Source organism: Thalassophryne amazonica, chromosome 20 (genome assembly GCF_902500255.1).
Source record: "Thalassophryne amazonica chromosome 20, fThaAma1.1, whole genome shotgun sequence".
NCBI classification, from domain to species: Eukaryota; Metazoa; Chordata; class Actinopteri; order Batrachoidiformes; family Batrachoididae; genus Thalassophryne; species Thalassophryne amazonica.
Window position 1 is genome coordinate 56,034,720 of NC_047122.1, and position 22,784 is coordinate 56,057,503.

General features: G+C 40.1%; 1 protein-coding gene across 1 annotated transcript in view; it reads left to right on the forward strand.

Moving 5' to 3' along the window:
* The window catches only part of adgrb2 (adhesion G protein-coupled receptor B2), a 695,462-nt gene that overhangs the window by 362,923 nt on the left and 309,755 nt on the right, over nucleotides 1-22,784 (forward strand). The window contains 6 exon segments of the mRNA XM_034161569.1: nucleotides 1,509-1,610; nucleotides 4,211-4,317; nucleotides 12,495-12,689; nucleotides 13,145-13,213; nucleotides 15,244-15,352; nucleotides 17,879-18,025. Coding sequence (XP_034017460.1) covers nucleotides 1,509-1,610; nucleotides 4,211-4,317; nucleotides 12,495-12,689; nucleotides 13,145-13,213; nucleotides 15,244-15,352; nucleotides 17,879-18,025 — 729 coding nt within the window.

Here is a 22,784-nt window from a genome sequence, read left to right on the forward strand (position 1 = left end):
AGTGTTGGCTAGTTTTATTTCCTCCATCACTCCCATTGTTTGTGTGCCTGTGGTGGTCTGTTGTGTCCCAGACATGGGCATAAGTGTGCCCCAGTTTTGGGCTATCAGTTACTTTTTTCTGTATTATTAACTCTTTGTTTGGCATTTTTCTGCATTGCACTACTGCCATTTATTCTTTTAGTTTGTCCTTTGTTTCATGAGAAAGCTATATAAAAAGTGAATGTAATCATTATTATTAATAATGAATGTGTGATATTTTGCTATACAAGTTGCACGATATCCCACACTAGTGAAAAATATGCGACTTTTGCTCTTGGAAATACAGTATACTCTCAATGGCCACTTTATTAGGTACACCTGTTCAATTGCATGTTATCACAAATAACTAATCAGCCAATCACAAACCATCGACTTCAATGCATTTACACATCTAAAGGTGGTGAAGACGACTTGCTGAAGTCCAAATCAAGCATCAGAATTGGGGGGGGGGGGGGGGGGGGGTGACTTTGAACGTGACATGTTTGTTGGTGCCAGACAGGCTGCTGACCCACAGGGACTTAGGGTTGATACAGAATGAGCCTAAAAAGAAGCTATCCAGTGAGTGGCTGTTGCATGAGCAAAAATGCCTTGTTGAGGTGAAAGGAGACTGGGCAGAGTGGTTGACTGGCGACTACGTAATGTTATGTTAATATGAACCAACATCTCTGAGGAACATTTCCAACACTTTGTTGAATCGATGCCACAAGAATTAAGGCAGTTATTAAGACAAAAGGGGGTTCTCTAACCCCCTTCTCTAACCCTTGTTTTTATGTCTTCATTGGCACTCACTTCTATATTTCACTCCCTGGTTAAGGGTAACATGTTCAATGCCTGACTCTGTGGGATTTGTCAGTGTCACACGCCATCTGAAACAGCGTGGTGGTATATCCGTGCCGAGCTTTGTGGGTGAATATTCAAGCGTGTTTTCCACTTTGTGGAGTGCAACATGATCAGACCTCTGAGTGCTGGTCTTTGCCCTTTGTTTTGAGGAGCTCTGGAACCTCTTTTTGCACAACACAAAGATCTGTGCATCGGCGTTGCAGGGAAACGTGTCGTAGAGTCTCTATCTCTTCTCGCCTCTCCGCCCTTCATGTCTCTGTGTCGCCTCAGTCTGTCCCCTCTGAATATCTTCAGAGCACTCCTCGCTTTTTTCATCACAGTTTTCAAAGAGATGGACAGAAAAAAAAACAGATGAATATAGAGAGAGGGTAAGATGAAGAGGGAATGAGATACTCGATTGAAGCAGTGACACTGACAGAGAGCACTGAGCGAATGTACAAGGGAATAAGATTGGGAGACGCTGCAGGAGAACACTGATTTGAATCTTGTTTTTGTGCTTTTCTATCTCCTTGTTTTTCTCTCTCAGTGTGTCTGTAAGCCTGGATTTTTTTTCTCCACTGTGTATATGACAGCATGAGTTTACTATGTGTTTTATTTCATGCATTTTGTGGGTTTCTCTCCACTTGCAGCTCCACATGAAATATGCAAAGATGAGTACCTTCTCTCTATGTCATGGAAGAGAGCATCTGCTGGAGAAACTGTCTACAATAAATGTCCAACTAATGCCACTGGTAAGTCACGTGATGTCATGTTACCATCATGCTTCAATCTCTGATTGTGCAGGCCAAGATATTCTCAAGATGCAACTTTGTATGGTCTCATATGAAAGGCATGATATTTTATATATGAAGTGGGATACTCTGTCACTGTAACTTGGTCTAAAGCCCCAGTCACACCATACTAATGAAAGACAGTGAAGCCAAAACCAAATAACAAATCTGGATTTAAGCTGACTTATTGAGACATCGATTAACCATCATCCAGCTTCGTTTCTGTAGCTGGCGCTTCGTCAGAATTTTCAAGCTGTTGAAAAATGTGAACGAATCCTGACGACAGCCTCAATTCATCCCTATTCTGTTTTTCTTTTGGTGTTGAGAGTTCCTCATCGCTTGCATACTTCCCGTACCATCAGCGTTCCATTTGATTGTTGTCCAACTTCGTCCAACCTCCCAAGTCTGACGTCTTGCACGAACTTTGATGATATATCTGAACGGATCAGTAACTAAAGCTCAGTTGAGCTGAGCGTGACTCGTCCATGTGTGGGACGAAAAGCAACGTTTTCATACAGAAACATTAGCAGCAAGGATGTTTTATCAGCTACTTTAACTATTTCCGCACGTTGCAGCCGTCTCTGGCTGGAACTTGTGTGTGCGCGCACAAGTTGTTGTAGTGAAGACAAACCTGTTGTCAAGACAACCAGATCTTGCAGCTGCAGGTGCTGCGGAGATTGCAGACTGGCTGCAGAAATGATCACAGGGTGGTTGCAGAAATGCTCACAGGGTGGCACTCAGTCTGATACCTACTGTCAAGTCACGTCATCATGAATGTTTTGCCTTGATTTGGTTTAAAGCATCAAGATCGCCGTTTGATTCGTTTTCACCGTTTTTCTTCATTTCTGCTACTTTACTTTCGGTTTTGTTCCCTTCTTTTATGCACTCTGGACTCACAGGCTTTTCGGTGATGGGAGAAGTGCAGGCTCATTTGTCCACGTTTTCTTGACGAATTGTGACTTTTTTCCTTTGTTTAGCTATTGCAATGTGCCTGGGCCCTTACATCAACAATGGGTGAATTTTCAAGTTGCCTGAATTCCCCCCCTGCCCACCCCTTCATATGTTTGACGTACATTGGTAACCCTTTGCATTTTCATCGAGGCCATACCATCAGTATAGATGCTGAAATAGTGCAATGCAGTTATGCTACACGGTACAACATAAGTGGCTGTTTTTTCTACATGACACATGGTAGAAACCACGTGTCTTATGTCATTGCATATTACCATGGCAAGCATGTCACCGCACATGCAATAGATCACATTTGTAGGCAATACTGATTTTCAGTTGAGTTTATTAGAGTTATATGATGTGTCTTTCTAGAATATGTACCTGTGAAAGTGAGACTGGAGCTTCCGTGAAAGAAATTAGCCAGGCTTGAAATATAAACTGTAAAGGTACTTTGACACTTGCACAAATTTGATCTGTGCACTGGCACATAATCTGCCATGCAGGAGAGTAAACTAATAAACTGTGCACAGCTGCATGCAAGTGCACAAAGGACATTTTGAAATGTTCAAAATATCTGTTCACATGTAGTTCACAAAATTAATGCGTGCCAAACTATTCAATAACACTGAGTGTCAGTGCGAATCATTGCATTAGCGCAGCGCACCACAGCACAGCTCATCTGAATGATTATGACAAGATGTTAAATCTATCATGAACGTAATTTTACACATACTCATAAGACGGAATGAAAATGCAACCGTTTTACCAAACCATTACAATATAAATATTACAAATAATTACCCTTTAGTTGTTTCATCAAACAAACTCAGAACAAATGATTAATCTGCTATGAAATAATTATTTCATATAACGCAACATCCAGCAGTACAAAGCGCAGGGTCCACCAGAACACAGCAGGTTATATTAGCATGACGAATTGCACGGTAATGCGGGGGATAAATGCCTGCAAGTGTCAAGGTGCCTAAATTCTGGTGGTAGCTCTGGCTCTAGTCTGAAATTTTTTGAGTCCTTGCATAAAAATGTTTTAAATAGCCCATGATTCTCAGTTTCTCAAATTAAATTAACAAGCCCTTTGTACAACCTCTAATCTAAGTATTATTTAATTCTTGCCTACAGTCCACTGATGGTTATAGCTTCTCATTATTTATCTTATGACTCATTCAGATGGTGCAGTTTATCACTCCATTACTTTAGACAAATCCTCTGCTGAATTCCTCTGCACTTGCCTAAAATTGAAGTTGCACAGCAACATGGACAAGCTTGACTCACTGCATCACAGTTTAAACGGCCCAATCAAAGCCCATGCTTTTGTATAAAGTTTTACATTTTTTCAGGGGGATACTTGTGTTCCTCAGTGTTTAGTACTTGCATTTGCTGTGAGTTGGGCAGAGTTTACAAGCTAGTAGTTTAGGTGCCTTCATTGGCGAGAAAGGATTTGCTGATGATGCTGTTGTCTTTGTGGAATCATTGGAGAGCCTGATTGCAGCTTTTGCCAAGCTCAGTGAGGAAATGGGTTTGTGATTATCCCAGAGCAAGACTAATATAATGTGCAGAATTCCTTAAATTTTGGTTTCTATTTCCTTTTCCAGGATCTGCTAGTCGTCGTTGCATGCTGGACATTCATGGAGTTGCTTTCTGGGGTCCTCCGAGCTTCGCCAGATGCGTCTCCCTTGAGTATCGATATTTACATTTATCTGTAAGTTCTGTATCGAAAGTTGTAATTGTTTATTTTATATATGTATACACACACACACACACGTCACCTTTTGTTATCAGTTGGTGACTCTGTCTGTCTAAACTCATGCGTTCTGACTTCACAGGGATTGGACAGTGATTCAATACAAATGCGGATCTGTAGGCTGTTGCTTTTTGGTTCATATTTCAGAAGGAAAAAAGTAAATTAACCAATTCCATTTATGCTTCCAAAGTTTATGGGTGGAATAATGCCATGGGGTCACTTCAACTGACTGGCTTGCTATGCTCTCTGGTCAGCCTGCTCTCTGTGTGTAAGGTGAATGGTCTACAGACATGAGCAGTGCTACTGCTGAAATGTTGATTACTTATATAAACAAAAATGTATATAGTTCTGTGCACCAAACTGTTAAGTGTGTACCATGTGGTTCAATACATACACATGTTGCGACAGCCCTAATCAATATATCTCCTCATTTGTGCCTTTATGAGAACTAGAAGTCTGTTTAAAACAAATTCACATACTTTGCCTCACCTATCCCTTTTCAACTTTCTTCTGAAAAAAATTTAGTGAAGTACAGTGTCTTTACCCAGTGCTTGCTGTTATCTCTAATTAGCTTTTCCAGAGTTTTGCTTGCCCACTTATCAGTTAATGAACATAGCTAATGAACATGTTCATCAGCCAGACTGTTTTCTTTCTCCATGAACTTCAACCTTTTCCATCTCCTCTGTGATGACAGAAGGAGATGGGGTCAGGGATTATGCATGACAAGGCTGATTGCACTGTTAGCTTCTGTTCCAACCTTTCATTAACACCCGAAGTCAGTAATTTATTTTCTGTGATTCCTGTTATCTTCTGTTCTTACGTACTCTCTTCTTTCTTATGCATGCACACAGTGGTTTTTGTTTTAATCTCAGTATAAAGTTATTAAATCCCCATTTATGACAGTTAGTGCTTTGGGTCTTTTTTACCTTCAAAGTTGGGGAGCTGGACAGTTTAGCTTTGAACCTCCAACACCTCATATATAAACCAAATCTTATTCTCAGTTCCTCAGATCACTCCAAAATACTGTCCTTCAAGTAGATTGTCAAGATAGTACCCAAAATGATAGTGACCTACAGGGTGCTGGCTGCCTCATGGTGGCCACCACATTACAGCACCATGTTAATACATGCATCCCCAAAACAGACATTACTTACTCCATGATCTGAATTTTGCAGCATGGCCAGAGGACTGAAGAAAGCATCTAAAGAATAAGTGGTTGCTCCCCGATCCACTTCATTGCTTGCTAATGCAGGCAAACAAGTCTGAGAACTCTTATTTCTGAAATATGTAGAATCATAGGTATTGCTTTCCAGAAGAACAGGCAAGGGAACGTGAATCTTCATTGCCAAATAAGCTAAACTGTGACAGGCAATGGCATAATAAAAGCAGCAACCTCACCACTAGATGGCACTACCTTCTATATAGTGTAGCTTTAAATTTCAGAAGAATTCTATGAGATGAAAGCTTTGCATTATAATACAGGCCTTGATTCCACCACACAGTTTCATTCTCGAGCTTAAACTTTGAAATTGCCTCCAAAATCACTACTAAATTGCATATTTGCAGCAAACAGAATTATCATGAACATGTTGCTCGAGGCCAGTTGATTTATGTGGGAATATCCTCATTGTGGTTCAGGGTTATCTCGGGAACAGAGGATGGAACTTGCTTTATCACATGTTTTAACAACTAACAATTCTAATGCATAATTTGCTTTTATAATAGAGCTACATTATTTGATATCCAACCTATTGGTATGAAAAAACATCAATTTTCATTAATTTAATAAATTTCTTTGGTATATATGTGTGTCAAAACTCAAGGAGAAAACTGTTTTAAAAGGGATTATTTGTGCCCAAGTAATTTCCTTTACCAGTTTTGAATTTAATGTGTCATCCAAAATCGGCATCATGTTCTATTAAAATCTGCCTATAAGGCATCATAGCAACAAACAATACAATTCATCAGCACAGAACATTATAAATGGTAAATGGACTACATTTATATAGCGCTTTTCCATCTGCATCAGACACCCAAAGCGCTTTATAATTACGCCTCACATTCACCCCGATGTCAGGGTGCTGCCATACAAGGCGCTCACTACACACCGGGAGCAATAGTGGATTAAAGGCCTTGCCCAAGGGCCCTTCGTGATTTTCCAGTCAGGTGGGGATTTGAACCCATGATCTTCTGGACTCAAGCCCAACACCTTAACCACTAGACCAGGGCTCTTCAACTACAGTCCTCGAGGGCCGGTGTCCTGCAACTTTTAGTTGTGTCTCTGCTTCATCACCTGAGTCAATTAATGAGGTCATTAGTAGCACTCTGGAGAACTGAACTTGACTGCATACTGTGGCAAGTATGCCACAGTATCAAATTTATCCATTTGATTCAGGTGTGTTGGACCAGGAACACATCTAAAAGTTGCAGGACACCGGCCCTCGAGGACTGGAGTTGAATACCCCTGCACTAGACCATCACCTCCCCTTATAGTTTGGTTGCCATTTGGAATATGTGACTTCAAGCCAATTTTGTTTCTTTTTGAGAGCATCCTCATTGCATTTCGAAGTTGTATGAGAAACCTAAAAAAAGTTGGCTTGGTTTCATTTTGGGGTCAATGGAGGTGGTCCCAGCTCTTGTATGACTTAATTTTGAAAAGTAAGTCCCTTCGGCTGCTCCCTTGTTTTTTCACTCGTGGTCGCCTCAGCAGGTCCAAAGTGGAGCTGCATGTTGATGTTTGTTGATGTTGAAGTTTTACACCACATTCCCTTCTTGACACAACTCCACATTACATGGAGAAATGTGGCAGGAGTGGACTTTGAATCGACAACCTTCCGCACTGAAACCAAGCACACTTTGCCACCACACCTGCTCATGATCACTTGCTTTGAGATGGTACAAAATTTCTACGGTAAACATTTGTTCTTTCAAAACAGATACAACATTTTATATTCACCCCATGGATGTTGAGGGAAAATTTTTGATTCACTTTGGATATTCCCTTGAATAATAACAGTTATTATTATTAATATGCATATGTTATGGACATCACTGAGTGAAGCTCGTCAGCATCTCACCATGTCATTTAGGTCCTTCACACTTTATTTTGAGTAAATGCTTCAGGGAAGCATTAGCATGACTAAGACATTTCAGCTTCAAGGGGGGATCCCCCCCCCCACCACACACACACACAGATCCCCCACCTTTTTAAGCATTTTCTTTCTTTGCCTCTCACATGCCTGGAAAAGCTCCTCGCCATCTAACCATGTCCTTTAGGTCCTTCAGACTTTTTTCAGTAAAATGGTTCTTGGGCGCTTGAACATGACTAAAACCTTTCAGTGGAGCCCCTCCAGACTCCAGCCTTTTAAAGCATTTTCCTTATTTTTACTTTCAGCTTCTGGAGTGGCTCTGCCCCCCCAATACTCCCCACCTTTGTAAGCTCTTTTCAGCTGACCCCCCTAATTACAGCCCTCTCAACCCCCTGCCACTTTAAGCATTTTTTTAAAATATAGATGTAAATTAATATTCAAAGTTTTCAGCTAGTTGACAGTAGAGCTGTACAATATGGCCAAATTATTGTATCTCATTATTGTCATATAAATTGTCATGTAAATGACAATTGAATGTGTCTTGGACTTTATTTACATTAATTATGAAGAAATACAAATGTTTCTTTCACCAAAACATCAAATCTAGGCTTTCATCTCAAATGTACTTTCTGTCAAATTGTAGCTGAACTTTCAGGTCTTCTTTTTAAGAAAATCCTCTACACCACTTCATCAGGAAGCTGGTTTTATATTTTTAATTCATTTATAACAAGTTGTAGAAATTTGCTTCCAGTTTGAGTTAAGGGAGATAATTTTAGAAAAAAAAAATGTATTTGAAATGGAATAAACAAATTAAAATGTGTGAAATACCAAGTGTTTTGATACTTGTGAGGGCAACTGAGAAACACTGAGGAGCAACATCTTACATCTCATATGGGTGATTCTTTAACTACAGGCACTATTGGCCTTGTAAATGTAATTTCCACCACACTATTGCCTTACAATATAAAGCGCCTTGGGGCAGCTGTTTTTTGTGATTTGGCGCTATATACATGTGCTCTGATGTCACTGTTTATCTCCATAGAAACTACCAAACAATCTTTCATACAAACTGTTTAAAGGGACATTACAGTGTTGTGGTGGAAATTAAGGCAATAGTGTGGGACAACTACATTTTGTTTAAAAAAATCACACAGTTGTATGACATTGAATACCCCAATTATGTTTTGATTATTTTACTGATATTTTATTCAGAGATATTTTAAAACATTAGAAAAAAACATTTCTTTACCATTCATTTTTATCATTGAAGATCAAAAGTCTGGGTGTGGGACAAGCACAAAATGGCAATATTTGCATATAATGATGCTGAAAAAAAGGTAAAAAGTCATCATAGACTACTAGAACAAATTTAACACACTTTCATTGTAAAGATAACTATAAAAGTGTGAAATTTCCCCTTTTGTCTGTTTTTCATACAATATGATCAAAGGACATAATAAGTGCCCATAGTCTAAGAATCACCCATATACAGTAGTGTTCGGAATAATAGTAGTGCTATGTGACTAAAAAGATTTATCCAGGTTTTGAGTATATTTCTTATTGTTACATGGGAAACAAGGTACCAGTATATTCAGTAGATTCTCACAAATCCAACAAGACCAAGCATTCATGATATGCACACTCTTAAGGCTATGAAATTGGGCTATTAGTAAAAAAAAAAAAAAAAAAAAAAAAAGGGGGGTGTTTACAATAATAGTAGCATTTGCTGTTGATGCTACAAACTCAAACTATTATGTTCAAACTGCTTTTTTAGCAATCCTGTGAATCACTAAACTAGTATTTAGTTGTATATCCACAGTTTTTCATGATTTCTTCACATCTGCGAGGCATTAATTTTGTTGGTTTGGAACCAAGATTTTGTTTGTTTACTAGTGTGCTTGGGGTCGTTGTCTTGTTGAAACACCCATTTCAAGGGCATGTCCTCTTCAGCATAAGGCAACATGACCTCTTCAAGTATTTTGACATATCCAAACTGATCCATGATACCTGGTATGTGATATATAGGCCCAACACCATAGTAGGAGAAACATGCCCATATCATGATGCTTGCACCACCATGCTTCACTGTCTTCACTGTGAACTGTGGCTTGAATTCAGAGTTTGGGTGTTGTCTCACAAACTGTCTGCGACCCTTGGACCCAAAAAGAGTCATTTTACTCTCATCAGTCCACAAAATATTCCTCCATTTCTCTTTAGGCCAGTTGATGTGTTCTTTGGCAAATTGGAACCTCTTCTGCACATGTGTTTTATTTAACAGAGGAACTTTGCGGGGGATTATTGCAAATAAATTAGCTTCACACAGGCGTCTTTTAACTGTCACAGCACTTACAGGTAACTCCAGACTGTCTTTGATCATCCTAGAGCTGATCAGTGGGTGAGCCTTTGCCATTCTGGTTATTCTTCTATCCATTTTGATGGTTTTCATTTTCTTCCATGCGTCTCTGGTTGTTTTTGTCCATTTTAAAGCATTGGACATCATTATAGATGAAGAGCCTATAATTTTTTTGCACCTGCGTATAAGTTTTCCCCTGTCCAATCAACTTTTTAATCAAACTACGCTGTTATTCTGAACGTCTTGAACGTCCCATTTTCCTCAGGCTTTCAAAGAGAAACGCATGTTCAACAGGTGCTGGCTTCATCCTTAAATAGGGGACACCTGATTCACACCTGTTTGTTCCACAAAATTGATGAACTCACTGACTGAATGCCACACTACTAATATTGTGAACATCCCCTTTTCTACTTTTTTTTACTAACAGCCCAATTTCATAGCCTTAAGAGTGTGCATATCGTGAATGCTTGGTCTTGTTGGATTTGTGAGAATCTACTGAATCTACTGGTACCTTGTTTCCCATGTAACAATAAGAAATATACTCAAAACCTGGATTAATCTTTTTAGTCACATAGCACTACTATTATTCTGAACACTACTGCATAGTGCAGCAGATAAGAGAATATTTAGAGTGGAATCCTGCAAATGGTGATACAAACATCAAATTTGGCACAAATAATCCCTAGACATGAACTCTTTAAAAAAAACTGATTGGCCACTTGAATTTTCAATAGGCAGCCAGGTAGGGGTCAATTGAAGAATTACACAGGGGTCTAAATCAGGGCTCATCAAATTGTTGCATAAAGGGCCAAGAGGGTGCAGGTTTTCTTTGCAGCCACTGATTCCACCAGGTGATTTCACTGATTAATATCACTTTCAGCACATGCAATCAGTTAATCAGTGAAATCACCTGGTGGAATCAGTGGCTGCAAAGAAAACCTGCACCATCTTGGCCCTTTCTGCAACAAGTTGCCAACCCCCGGTCTAAATTAAAAGATCCTCCATTCATATAGAAAATTACACCACATTATTTGCCTGAATCATAAAGATTCCAAAAAAGGTATAGTTTGGACAATCTGTGACTGAATGTTCTGGAGTTATGAGGTAAAAGCAGTATTAATGGTGAGAAAGGTCAGTTTCAGTGTGTACAGGCGTCAAAAGTTAAAGTTGCTCCATTAATTTTGCTCCAGCTGTATTTGTGCTGAATTTGACGCTTGTATCACCATTTGAAGGATTGTTTCAGTTATCTGCTGCACTAATAACCCATCAACAATAAGCCACCAGAATTAAAGAAGAAATGCTGCTTTTAATAAGCTGGGCCTCATGTCTGGCATAAAATACGGTTGTTTACTCACCAATATAAGTTTGGTGTGATTAGAAGTTCATAGTTCAAACCACGTGTTCAGTTCAAATCTGGAACAAACATTTCTTCTTCTAAAGTGGATTATAACTTTTTGTGGTACACAGCACAAACTACTGGACAGGAAGAACCTAGCAGTCAATGTGACTCACTGATCTGAAAATGCAGGTCTTAACCAGACGTGTGGTGCCGTGACATGTCAGTCATCTGTGTCCAATCAGATTTCAGGAGAGTCCAGTGAAACCCCGGCCTCCGCTCTCGCTCCACCCACCCCAGGAAGTGTTTGACATTTTAACTTTTCCTGTTTCACTGTGACTGATAAATTGGCACTTCCTGTTTGAGTGTGAGCTTGAGTTCCCGCGAGATTCCATGGGATCTCGTCTGTCAATCCAGGAAGTGATTGACATTTGAACATTTCCTGTTTTACTGTGGATTTTAAAATTGGCACTTCCTGTTTAGGAAGTCCTGTACCATGAGTGAGCTTCGCGCCGCTTCGCTCATATTTATCATTATCGAGGAGGCATTGTGCTATATGAACTTTGGTGAGATGATTAACTAATACTATGGACCTGGGACCAATGTTTCTGTCAACATCTACTGGACCATCTGATGCCTGGTGGATGCTGCAGTAAAACTTTGCTTCAAACTGACTTAAAAATTTTAGGACTCTTTTGGAGTTGGATCCATTTTGGACAATTTTTTTTGTTTTATATTCTTTCTGCATTGTATTTTGTTTTGTCAAATGGACTGCATTTATATAGTGCTTTTTCATCTGCACCAGATGTTCAAAGGGCTTTACAATTATGCCTCACATTCACCCATTCACACAAATGCATCGGGAGTAACTTGGGGATTAAGGACCTTGCCCACGGGCCCTTAGTGATTTAAGACTGTCTTGAACTGAAGATCCTCTGGCCTCAAGCCCAACGCTTAAACAAAAGATCATCACCTATTTGTTTTAACCAAATTCTCTGGGACTGTTAGAATGGCCAAAGCAGTAGGCACCCCTCTGAATCTTATTTGCTCAAACTCTCCTCCCACCATTAAAAAAAAACACCAGAGTGATTATTTCCTTACCACTGTCACCTATGTGCTTGTTCAAGGGGTTGGTAAAATTAGACCTTAACCATGTGAAGTGCCTTGAGGCAACTTTGCTGTGATCTGTCACTATATATGTATAAACTACAATGCTTTGAATTTGTAGCCAATTAAATGCCATATCGATACATAGGTTTTCCTACCTGAATATGCTCATTATTCAGTACTTTTAGATATAAAACTAAAAAAAAGGCACAAAGTTGTAGGCCTCATCTCTTGCCTTCTCTGTTCATAGTTACGAGAGCATCTCGCGAAGGGTCAGAGGACCCTGGCTGGGGAGGGCATGTCTCAGATCGTACGGAGTCTCCTGGAGCTCTTGCAGAGGAGGAGCTACTACAGTGGTGACCTTCTCTTTTCCACGGAGATCCTGCGAAATGTGACGGACACCTTCAAAAGAGCAACCTACATCCCAGCTCCCGACGACGTGCAGGTAATGCTCGTCACCTGAGCTTTTGTTTTTGGTGTCCCATCTCAACGTGACCATCATAGAACAATCATCAAATATCCACAGTCACATACCATTTAAACATTTCACGATATATTACAAGGTAGAAGCTCTGATTTCTTTGCATATCAATGAACTACAGCTGCACAGTTGCTGCAGCCTCAAAAGGGATTTTTAGGAGCATTCATTTCCTTTTCATTGCCTGAAAGAGAGCGGAATGTCTCACTCAGTCCTTTGACAGACATTATTTTTTATGATTAACCATGTGCCTGTATGGAGTACTCTGCTACACTAGAATTGGCAGAGAATGCATTCTGTTACTAATGGTTGCAGTATGAAGCACAGATGCATATGGGAGGCAGGGCTGTTCATTAAAAAAGAAACAACTTGATCTGATATCTTTGCCTCACTAACTGACTATATTTTCGTTTTCTGTCCAGAAATTTTTCCAGATAGTTAGCCACATGTTGGACATGGACAATCTTGAGAAGTGGGAGGATGCACATCAGGTAATGCATGTTGCATATTTGGATTAACACCAGCAAATTGGAATAACTCTAATAATAAAGATTTTTTTTCGGATGCCAACTGGTTCCCAAACTGGGGTAGTGAGCATTCCCTGGGGACCGAAAGCAATTGCGGTGGGTAGATTTTTTTCTTCGGGGTGGGATGGGGGAGTAGTGTTGGGCATGAACAATAGAATGCATCAGATTTATGTTGGGACAAAATAAAATGAACCCATGTGGCAAATCCATGAAAACTCAGGTTAACAGGATTTATTGACATTGAAATATAACATGAAAAATTGCTTTATTTTTATCATGACAACATGACTACAATGGTATCTCTGTAAGCAATACCATTGGGTTCTTGGGTACCTCCTGCACTAAGGCACTTCTCCTATGATTGCTGAGGTCAGACAGATGGCCAGGTCTAGGAAGAGTCACAGTGGATCTGAACTTACTGCATTTACAGATGATGGAGGTCACAGTGGTCATTGGGACCTTCAAAGCATCAGAAATGTTTGTGTACCCTTCCCCAGATTTGTACCTCAAGACAAGCCTGTCTTGGAGGTCTACAGACAATTGCTTTGACTTCATGCTTGGTTTGTGCTCTGACATGCACTGTCAACTGTGGGACCTTATATGTAGACAGGTGCGTGTCTTTCCAAATCATGTTCAATCAACTGAATGTACCCCACGTGGACTCCAATTAAGCTGTAGAAACACCTCAAGGATAATCAGTGGGAAAAGGATGTACCTGAACTCAATTTGGAGCTTCATGGCAAAGGCTGTGAATAGTTGTAACCATGTGATTTTTTTTAGTTTTTTCTGTTTGTTTGTTTATATATGCAAAACAAACAAACAAACAAAAAAAAAACACATTGTCATTATGGGGTTTTGTGGCTAGAATTTTAAGAACACAACAATGAATATCATCCATTTTTGAATAAGGCTGTAAAATAAAATGTGGAAAAAGTTGAGCAGTGTGAATACTTTCTGGATGCACCGTAATAGTGGAATAACTCACATTCACTTTTGTTACATCCACCATGTTACATAATAAAATCACCTGCTTTAATTTATTGAGCTATCTGTTCATTAGCAGGATTACATCAAAACCCCTGCACTGATTTTGAGAAAATTTTCACCACAGATAGATGAGGGCAGAGAAGACTCCATTAAATTTTTGGGATGATCTGGATCAAAATTTCAATTTTTATAGGCCTTGAAGGATTTTGTAAAAAAAAAAAAAAAAAAAAAAACAGAAACAACTCACCAAATTTGCACCACAGATAGATATTATTGCATGGAAGAGTCCACTGAATTTTGGAGTTTTTTCTGATCCTGGATCAAGATTTCACTTTATGTAGGCTTTGAAGGATTATGTCAAAACTATTTCCCTGATTCTCACCAAATTTGTGCCTCAGATAGATATTAAGGCATGGAAGACTCCACTGAATTTTGGAGGTGATCCGGATCCGGATTGGTGGACATCAGAAATCTCGGATTGCTCTTGTTGGAAATGATTTTGTGTTGACCTGCCAATAAAAAAGGGGGTGGATGCCATTAAATGCTACATTTATTATAACTCTGGAATGCCTAGAACGTTTGCACACTATTGTATCTACCTTTAACTGGTAGTGTGTATGTCTGCATCTGTGTAGGGGGTTTTGGGAAAGGGTGGTCTTGTCTGCATCTCACATTTCATTTCATTATTGGCCTCATTAAAACACACCTGTTAACTGAACACAATAACTATTAATCTTACTATGCGCACGTACGTGGTTGGACATATTTCTGTGATACTCACCTCACTGCCCTTGAGTTGTGTTTGAAGTGTCTTCACTTGCCATCTGGAAGCAATAAACAAGCAAGTAAATATGACATAAACACTGGGTATAGTTACAATTTACTGCCTTGGAACACATTTGGTGGTCTGAGTAATGATTTCACTCTTTGGATGGTTGAGATTCAAACTTAATTCAGAGTTTGTTGGCTGTGGATGATATCATGATTGACACTCTGCTATTTCACAGGTCGCCCCCGGTGCAGCTTTGCTGATGAGGATATTAGAAGACTTCATTCACCTCATCGGAGAAGCCCAAAAGCCTTTCCAAAGTTTCCTTGTGGTTACCAACAATATCAGTGAGTGTCACACTGTGCCTATGACAGAGTATAAAGACATTTATTTACCTTTTGCTAAACAAGAGAGACCATTGCTTTGGTTCTTCATCTATTGCCCATACTGGGAGACCTACAGATACTAAAATACATATTGGGACACTTCCTTGGATAGTACAGTCTGCCACCAAGATTGGGCTACACTGACCGTGAGGTTGTCCTTTGGCTCCATTGCATAGGAAACATCTCCAACTATGTATAGGCCTGCAAAATGCATTCTTGGGGAGAACCTCATGATAACATTTTGTATGTTTACCAACAGATAATTCATTGATAATGGAATGATAGTTAGAGCAGAATTTTTATGTGAAGTTACATTTTAGTCAGATTTTGCACTCATAATTGTGTCACTGTAGAATCCTTGGGTACTACTGGAATGACTGTGTCAAACAAGCAGCTACTTAGGGGGACTAAGATGAGGAGTATCACTTGAACTGTGAAGAGCATCAGCTTCAACATTTTGGCTATGTGGCATGTTTTTCTGTGCATGATGCAGAACATAGTGTAGGTGCCTGAGTGTTGAGGACCCCAGTATCAGGAGTAGGCTAAGGGGGCAATCAAGCTTCATCTGACTGTGGCAGATAGATGCCTAGTTCTTGGTTGTCGCCATTGGTGGCTGCCATCTGCAACCTAAGGTGGTTCCATGGCATCATGGATGTGGTGAAGCTTGGTACCAGCACAGGCTGTCAGACTTGACGAATTGCCAAATGAAGACAGAACAAGCATTTTGAGGTTGACCAAAGTGCTTCAGTAAATCATATAGGAGGACAATACCTCAGTCAATCAATGCATCAAGTAAATGTATTTACAATCAAATCTATTACAACACAAAAGCTGCAAGAGGTAGGAAACATATCACATAAAAGAAAATACCTGTTCACATTGACTAATAAGACATACAATCAAAATGATCTTTTAAAGGTTGGACATCATAGACGTTTTAATTTCACTACCTGCAGAAGGTAGTGGACCACAGCAGTTACTCTATCTCCAGTAACTCTTAAAAACAAAACCATGCTGTCCACTTGACATCTGTAAGAGGCTTCAGCTGCTCTTTTTCTTTACAACAGAAGTGAGCTGCAAACACAGCAATGTGCACCAATCTAAGAGCTTTAGAACCACACCACCATAAAAAAAGGTGTACACCAGATCCTGGTCAAGTTTCCTGTCCATATCCATGGACAAGACTTCATCTGCAACTGGGTTTGGCTGGGGAAGTGTCCAAAATGTTTGTTTGTTTATTTATTTATCCACACATTAACATTTTGGGCAGTACAGTGACTTTTGTCTGATCAGATTTTGAGAAACCAGTGTTTTTGATAAAATTAGGTGCATCATGTATGTTGTGCACAGACTAAATCATGTACACTGATACTTCTTGGTAAATGGACTGCATTTATATAGCGCTTTTCCATCTGCATCAGATGCTCAAAGCACTTTACAATTATGCCTCACATTCATCCATTCACACAGACACACTCACATATCATACAGACAATGAAGCACCAGCAAGGAGTCCAATTACTCATTTGTTTGGTCCAACAACAACAAAACTTGGAAAAGGAAACAACAAGAAAAAGTGTCCGAGTTTCATTGATGAAAATTGGAAAATTAAACAAAAACACAAACAAAAAACACAACAAAGTGTCTGAGCTTCACTGATGAAATTGGAAAATTAAAAACAACAACAACAAAAAACACAACAAAGTGTCCAAGTCTTGGTAACACAGGATGTTACAGAATGGTGACACCATTCTGTAACATCCTGGGTACCAAGAAGACCAAAGTATGATATTTGACAGGTAGCTGCAACTTTCTGTATATTTTCCACAGCTTTTTCAAGAAATGTTATTACCCTCAAAAAACATCCTGTCCAGGGGGAGTTGTACACTCTCATTTACTTCACTAGAATCCAAGGATAAGCACTGGCACCCACAGACCTCAGGACCTATGAAGGACAATGAGTTGTCTTAAATTGTATCAAAAGACACATACACACACACAAAAAAAATGCTTCCCCTGCACAGAAGGTTTACCTCAAAAAGGCTCCACATAAAATATTTTGTAACATCAATTCTCATATGGACATCATTCTGATAAAACTCAAATTATCTTATTCTGCAGTGAATTTATGATAATCATTACCAGGCCTCATCTTATTCTGAGCCCTATGAAATTACATTTTTCACCCTATAAGTTGATAATGAAGTTGATTTACCATATGACACAGGTGTATGGTGAGCACTATGGCCACGCTTCAAAGCATCACCAGGGAATGAGGAGAGAATGAAAGAATGCATTAAACATGGCACTTAAACATGACCCAAGGAAATCCTTGCAGACTGTTCATCTTTAAAATGGAGAATTACATTATTGCTCTGCCCTTGAGTGCAACCTTTCTAATAGTTGCACGCTTATTGAACAGTACAATGCTTCATTTTTATCCTCATTTTGTTGTTAAAAGTCTTACTGCATGTCTTGTTTGTCAAGTGATAACCATCCAGCGTGAGCCGGTGTCTGCCGTCTCCAGTGACATCAACTTCCCTATGAAGGGACGGAGAGGAATGAAGGACTGGGCGAGAACAGCGGAGGAAAAGCTCTTCATTCCAAAAGAGGTTTTCACAATCCCAGCAGAAGGTAAGAGAACTAAAGACTCATTATACCTTTCATGAATATGCATCTTGGATGGCTATAAAAATCATGATAAACCAGTGGTTGTAGATTACAATTACCTGCCAGTCTAGCGTTCAATGTGACAGCTTAATGGGTTGAGTTTAAATCTTGCAATCTGTGCAAAATTAACTCTAGCATAACCGTAGACACTGTGGTATGCCTGTAGTATAATTCTGAACAATTGTGGCACTTCTGGGAAAATCTCCTGTTGTTGTTACAGCAACAGTGCAATATAAGGGATGACTAAAGTATCCCCGTTTTTCACGGAAACAATCACAAGTTAACTTAAACATGCAGTAGTGATGCACTTGGCTGCATCCATGGCACCACAGAAATGCTTGGGTGGCAACAATCCAAGCAGACAGCTAGTCCATCCCCACATCCCCATCTATCTGCCACAGCAAAGTGAAAAGAGGGCATCTCCTTGGCTTTCACCAGCCATTCTGGTCCTCAACACTGGATCATGCACAAAGAAATTCACCACATGGCCAAACTGTCGAAGGCGATAGTCCCTCACAATAATGATTCTCCTCATCTTAGTCTCCCTCAGTAATTGCTCACTTGACAGAAAGTCATTCCAGAGGTACCCATGGCTCCTCCAATGAGTCCTTGCATGAAAACCATACATTCCTTAACTTATGTCACTGGTTATTGTCCAAGTCTCAGAATCATACTGTAAAACAGGAAGTACTCCGACCCCAAAGAGTTGGACTTTCGGTCTCCTGTCAAGATATAGCACAGCTCCAGTGACCTCAACAATCACTGCACTATGGAACCATCTTGAGTTCTGTGTGGCGACCACTCACCCCCATCTCCAGCAAGTAAATGTCAGTCTGCTCCAGTCAGTCAGAACATTCATCCCCTTGGTCTTTTTACTACCACTGGGAATCCTCAACACTGAGGCAGCATATCATACACTGCTACATACTAAAAATGTTGTCCTCAACTTTCCCTCAACAGTTTGTGTCAAACAAGCCTTTATATAGAGACACTCAGATGTCAAATTCAACAAAGTCATTCCAGCAGAACCACAGGATCCTCTGAATAGACCTTGGAGCAACAGGATGCAGTTGTTCCTCTGTGTCACTGGTCAGCATCTAAATCTCACAACTGTACAGTAAGATAGGAAGCAAAAGGACCCTAAAGACATTTGTTTGCAAACACCTCTGTCCAGTGACCTCAGAACTTCATATGTTCTTCCCAAGCATCTCTCAGCATCAGTGGTCAAGGATTTGGAGACAAATATCACTCCCGGACATGGAATACCTCCCAAGTCCGAAATTTCAAACCATGAGCATCCAGCATGCATATCCATGAACGTGAGTAGAGAGCATAAAACTAGGGTAACCAAAAGTGCTGTTTCCCAGAACATGTCCTGGTTTCTCTGAGAAGCCTATCTGAATTAGTGTCTTTGGTTATAGATAGTATTTTGTAATATAACATTTTTTCTATCCATACAAAGGAACAATACTTTAAATGTATTGAAATCTTTGAGTAAACTTCATGTATCTCATTGCCTGGCCAAGCATCCTGGTTTGTTGGTAGTCAAAATATGGTCACCCTAATAAAAAAAAATGGTCCAGAAGACAAGGTTTGCCTCCCACCACAATATTTTGGTACATCCATTGTGTTGAATGGACAAAGAATGATTGATTATTTACAGTTTAAAGTATTTAGCAGATTATTTCAAGCTGGACACGAGAAGAAAAGTTAGTATTTTAAGAGGAGGCAAAAGTTCCAGAAGTCTGTCTTTAGTGATGTTTGAAAACTTATCTAAAAACACTGGTTTTGATTTGATTTGTTGTAGTTGTCACCCTCTTGATTCTCACACTTCTGAGAACATGTTGTCACACTATCAATCAATCAATCAATTTTATTTATATAGCGCCAAATCACAACAAACAGTTGCCCCAAGGCGCTTTATATTGTAAGGCAAGGCCATACAATAATTACGTAAAAACCCCAACGGTCAAAACAAAGTTAAAGGAATACTCGGCTCAATAGAGCTCTGACTCTTTGTTAGCCTGGCTACAGTGCTGAAAAGAAACCTGGGGTTGTTCTTATTTTCTTCAATTAGTGATGAGTAGAAAGATGTCCTAGCTTTACGGAGGGCTTTTTTTTTATAGAGCAACAGACTCTTTTTCCAGGCTAAGTGAAGATCTTCTAAATTAGTGAGACGCCATTTCCTCTCCAACTTACGGGTTATCTGCTTTAAGCTGCGAGTTTGTGAGTTATACCAAGGAGTCAGGCACTTCTGATTTAAAGCTCTCTTTTTCCAGAGGAGCTACAGCATCCAAAGGTGTCTTCAATGAGGATGTAAAACTATTGATGAGATACTCTATCTCACTTACAGAGTTTAGGTAGCTACTCTGCACTGTGTTGGTATATGGCATTAGAGAACATAAAGAAGGAATCATATCCTTAAACCTAGTTACAGCGCTTTCTGAAAGACTTCTAGTGTAATGAAACTTATTCCCCACTGCTGGGTAGTCCATCAGAGTAAATGTAAATGTTATTAAGAAATGATCAGACAGAAGGGAGTTTTCAGGGAATACTGTTAAGTCTTCGATTTCCATACCATAAGTCAGAACAAGATCTAAGATATGATTAAAGTGGTGGGTGGACTCATTTACATTTTGAGCAAAGCCAATTGAGTCTAATAATAGATTAAATGCAGTGTGGAGGCTGCCAATCGCCCACTATAGTTATCTTATCTGAGCTAAGCACTAAGTCAGACAAAAGGTCTGAAAATTCACAGAGAAACTCACAGTAACGACCAGGAGGACGATAGATAACAACAAATAAAACTGGTTTTTGGGACTTCCAATTTGGATGGACAAGACTAAGAGTCAAGCTTTCAAATGAATTAAAGCTCTGTCTGGGTTTTTGATTAATTAATAAGCTGGAATGGAAGATTGCTGCTAATCCTCTGCCTTGGCCCATGCTACGAGCGTTCTGGCAGTTAGTGTGACTCGGGGGTGTTGACTCATTTAAACTAACATTCATCCTGCTGTAACCAGGTTTCTGTAAGGCAGAATAAATCAATATGTTGATCAATTATTATATCATTTACTAACAGGGACTTAGAAGAGAGAGACCTAATGTTTAATAGACCACATTTAAGTGTTTTAGTCTGTGGTGCAGTTGAAGGTGCTATATTATTTTTTCTTTTTGAATTTTTATGCTTAAATAAATTTTTGCTGGTTATTGGTGGTCTGGGAGCAGGCACCGTCCTCTACGGGGATGGGTAATGAGGGGATGGCAGGGGGAGAGAAGCTGCAGAGAGGTGTGTAAGACTACAACTCTGCTTCCTGGTCCCAACCCTGGATAATCACGGTTTGGAGGATTTAAGAAAATTGGCCAGATTTCTAGAAATGAGAGCTGCTCCATCCAAAGTGGGATGGAGCAAGACCAGGTTTTCCCCAGAAGCTTTGCCAATTATCTATGAAGCCCACCTCATTTTTTGGACACCACTCAGACAGCCAGCAATTCAAGGAGAACATGTGGCTAAACATGTCACTCCCGGTCCGGTTGGGGAGGGGCCCAGAGAAAACTACAGAGTCCGACATTGTTTTTGCAAAGTTACACACCGATTCAATGTTAATTTTAGTGACCTCCGATTGGCGTAACCGGGTGTCATTACTGCCGACGTGAATTACAATCTTACCAAATTTACGCTTAGCCTTAGCCAGCAGTTTCAAATTTCCTTCAGTGTCACCTGCTCTGGCCCCCGGAAGACAATTGACTATGGTTGCTGGTGTCGCTAACTTCACATTTCTCAAAACAGAGTCGCCAATAACCAGAGTTTGATCCTCGGCGGGTGTGTCGCCGAGTGGGGAAAAACGGTTAGAAATGTGAATGGGTTGGCGGTGTACACGGGGCTTCTGTTTAGGGCTACGCTTCCTCCTCACAGTCACCCAGTCGGCCTGCTTTCCCGGCTGCTCGGGATCTGCCAGAGGGAAACTAACGGCGGCTAAGCTACCTTGGTCCGCACCGACTACAGGGGCCTGGCTAGCTGTAGAATTTTCCACGGTGCGGAGCCGAGTCTTCATTTTACCCAGCCTGGCCTCCAAAGCTACGAATAAGCTACACTTATTACAAGTAGCATTACTGCTAAAGGAGGCCGAGGAATAACTAAACATTTCACACCCAGAGCAGAAAAGTGCGGGAGAGACAGGAGAAGCTGCCATGCTAAACCGGCTAAGAGCTAGTAGCTGCGCTAAGCTAGCGGATTCCTAAAAACACACAAAGTGAATAATGTGTAAATAATTTAGAGGTGATTCAGCAGAGGGAGTGCTTTAGTTAAGGCACGTAAAGATTACACTGGGAAACAAATCGTTATCTAGGTAACTAGATCAATCTAACTGCACAGATTAAACAGCTAACAGATACAGCAAAACACCGCTGTGCTCCGGAACAGGAAGTGATACAATACCGCAGTGAGAGCCAACCACCAGTAGAGGCAAGCAAGAGCCACTACACATCGTGCTCTTCAGCGATGGTCAGACTTGCTCTCCACAAACTTTCTGATGCCCCAATTGTGAATTCATGGATGCATGGAATCAGTTCGAAGGCTTCTCAAGGATGTTGCTGAAAAATATTTGGACTATAAATAAAGCCAGGACAGATGCTGGGCTTTCTTCTATGTGTTGTGTCCCCTTGAGAGCATCAGAGCCTCATACAATTGATGTCTGTTTTTAGCAACACAACAAAATATTCCTCT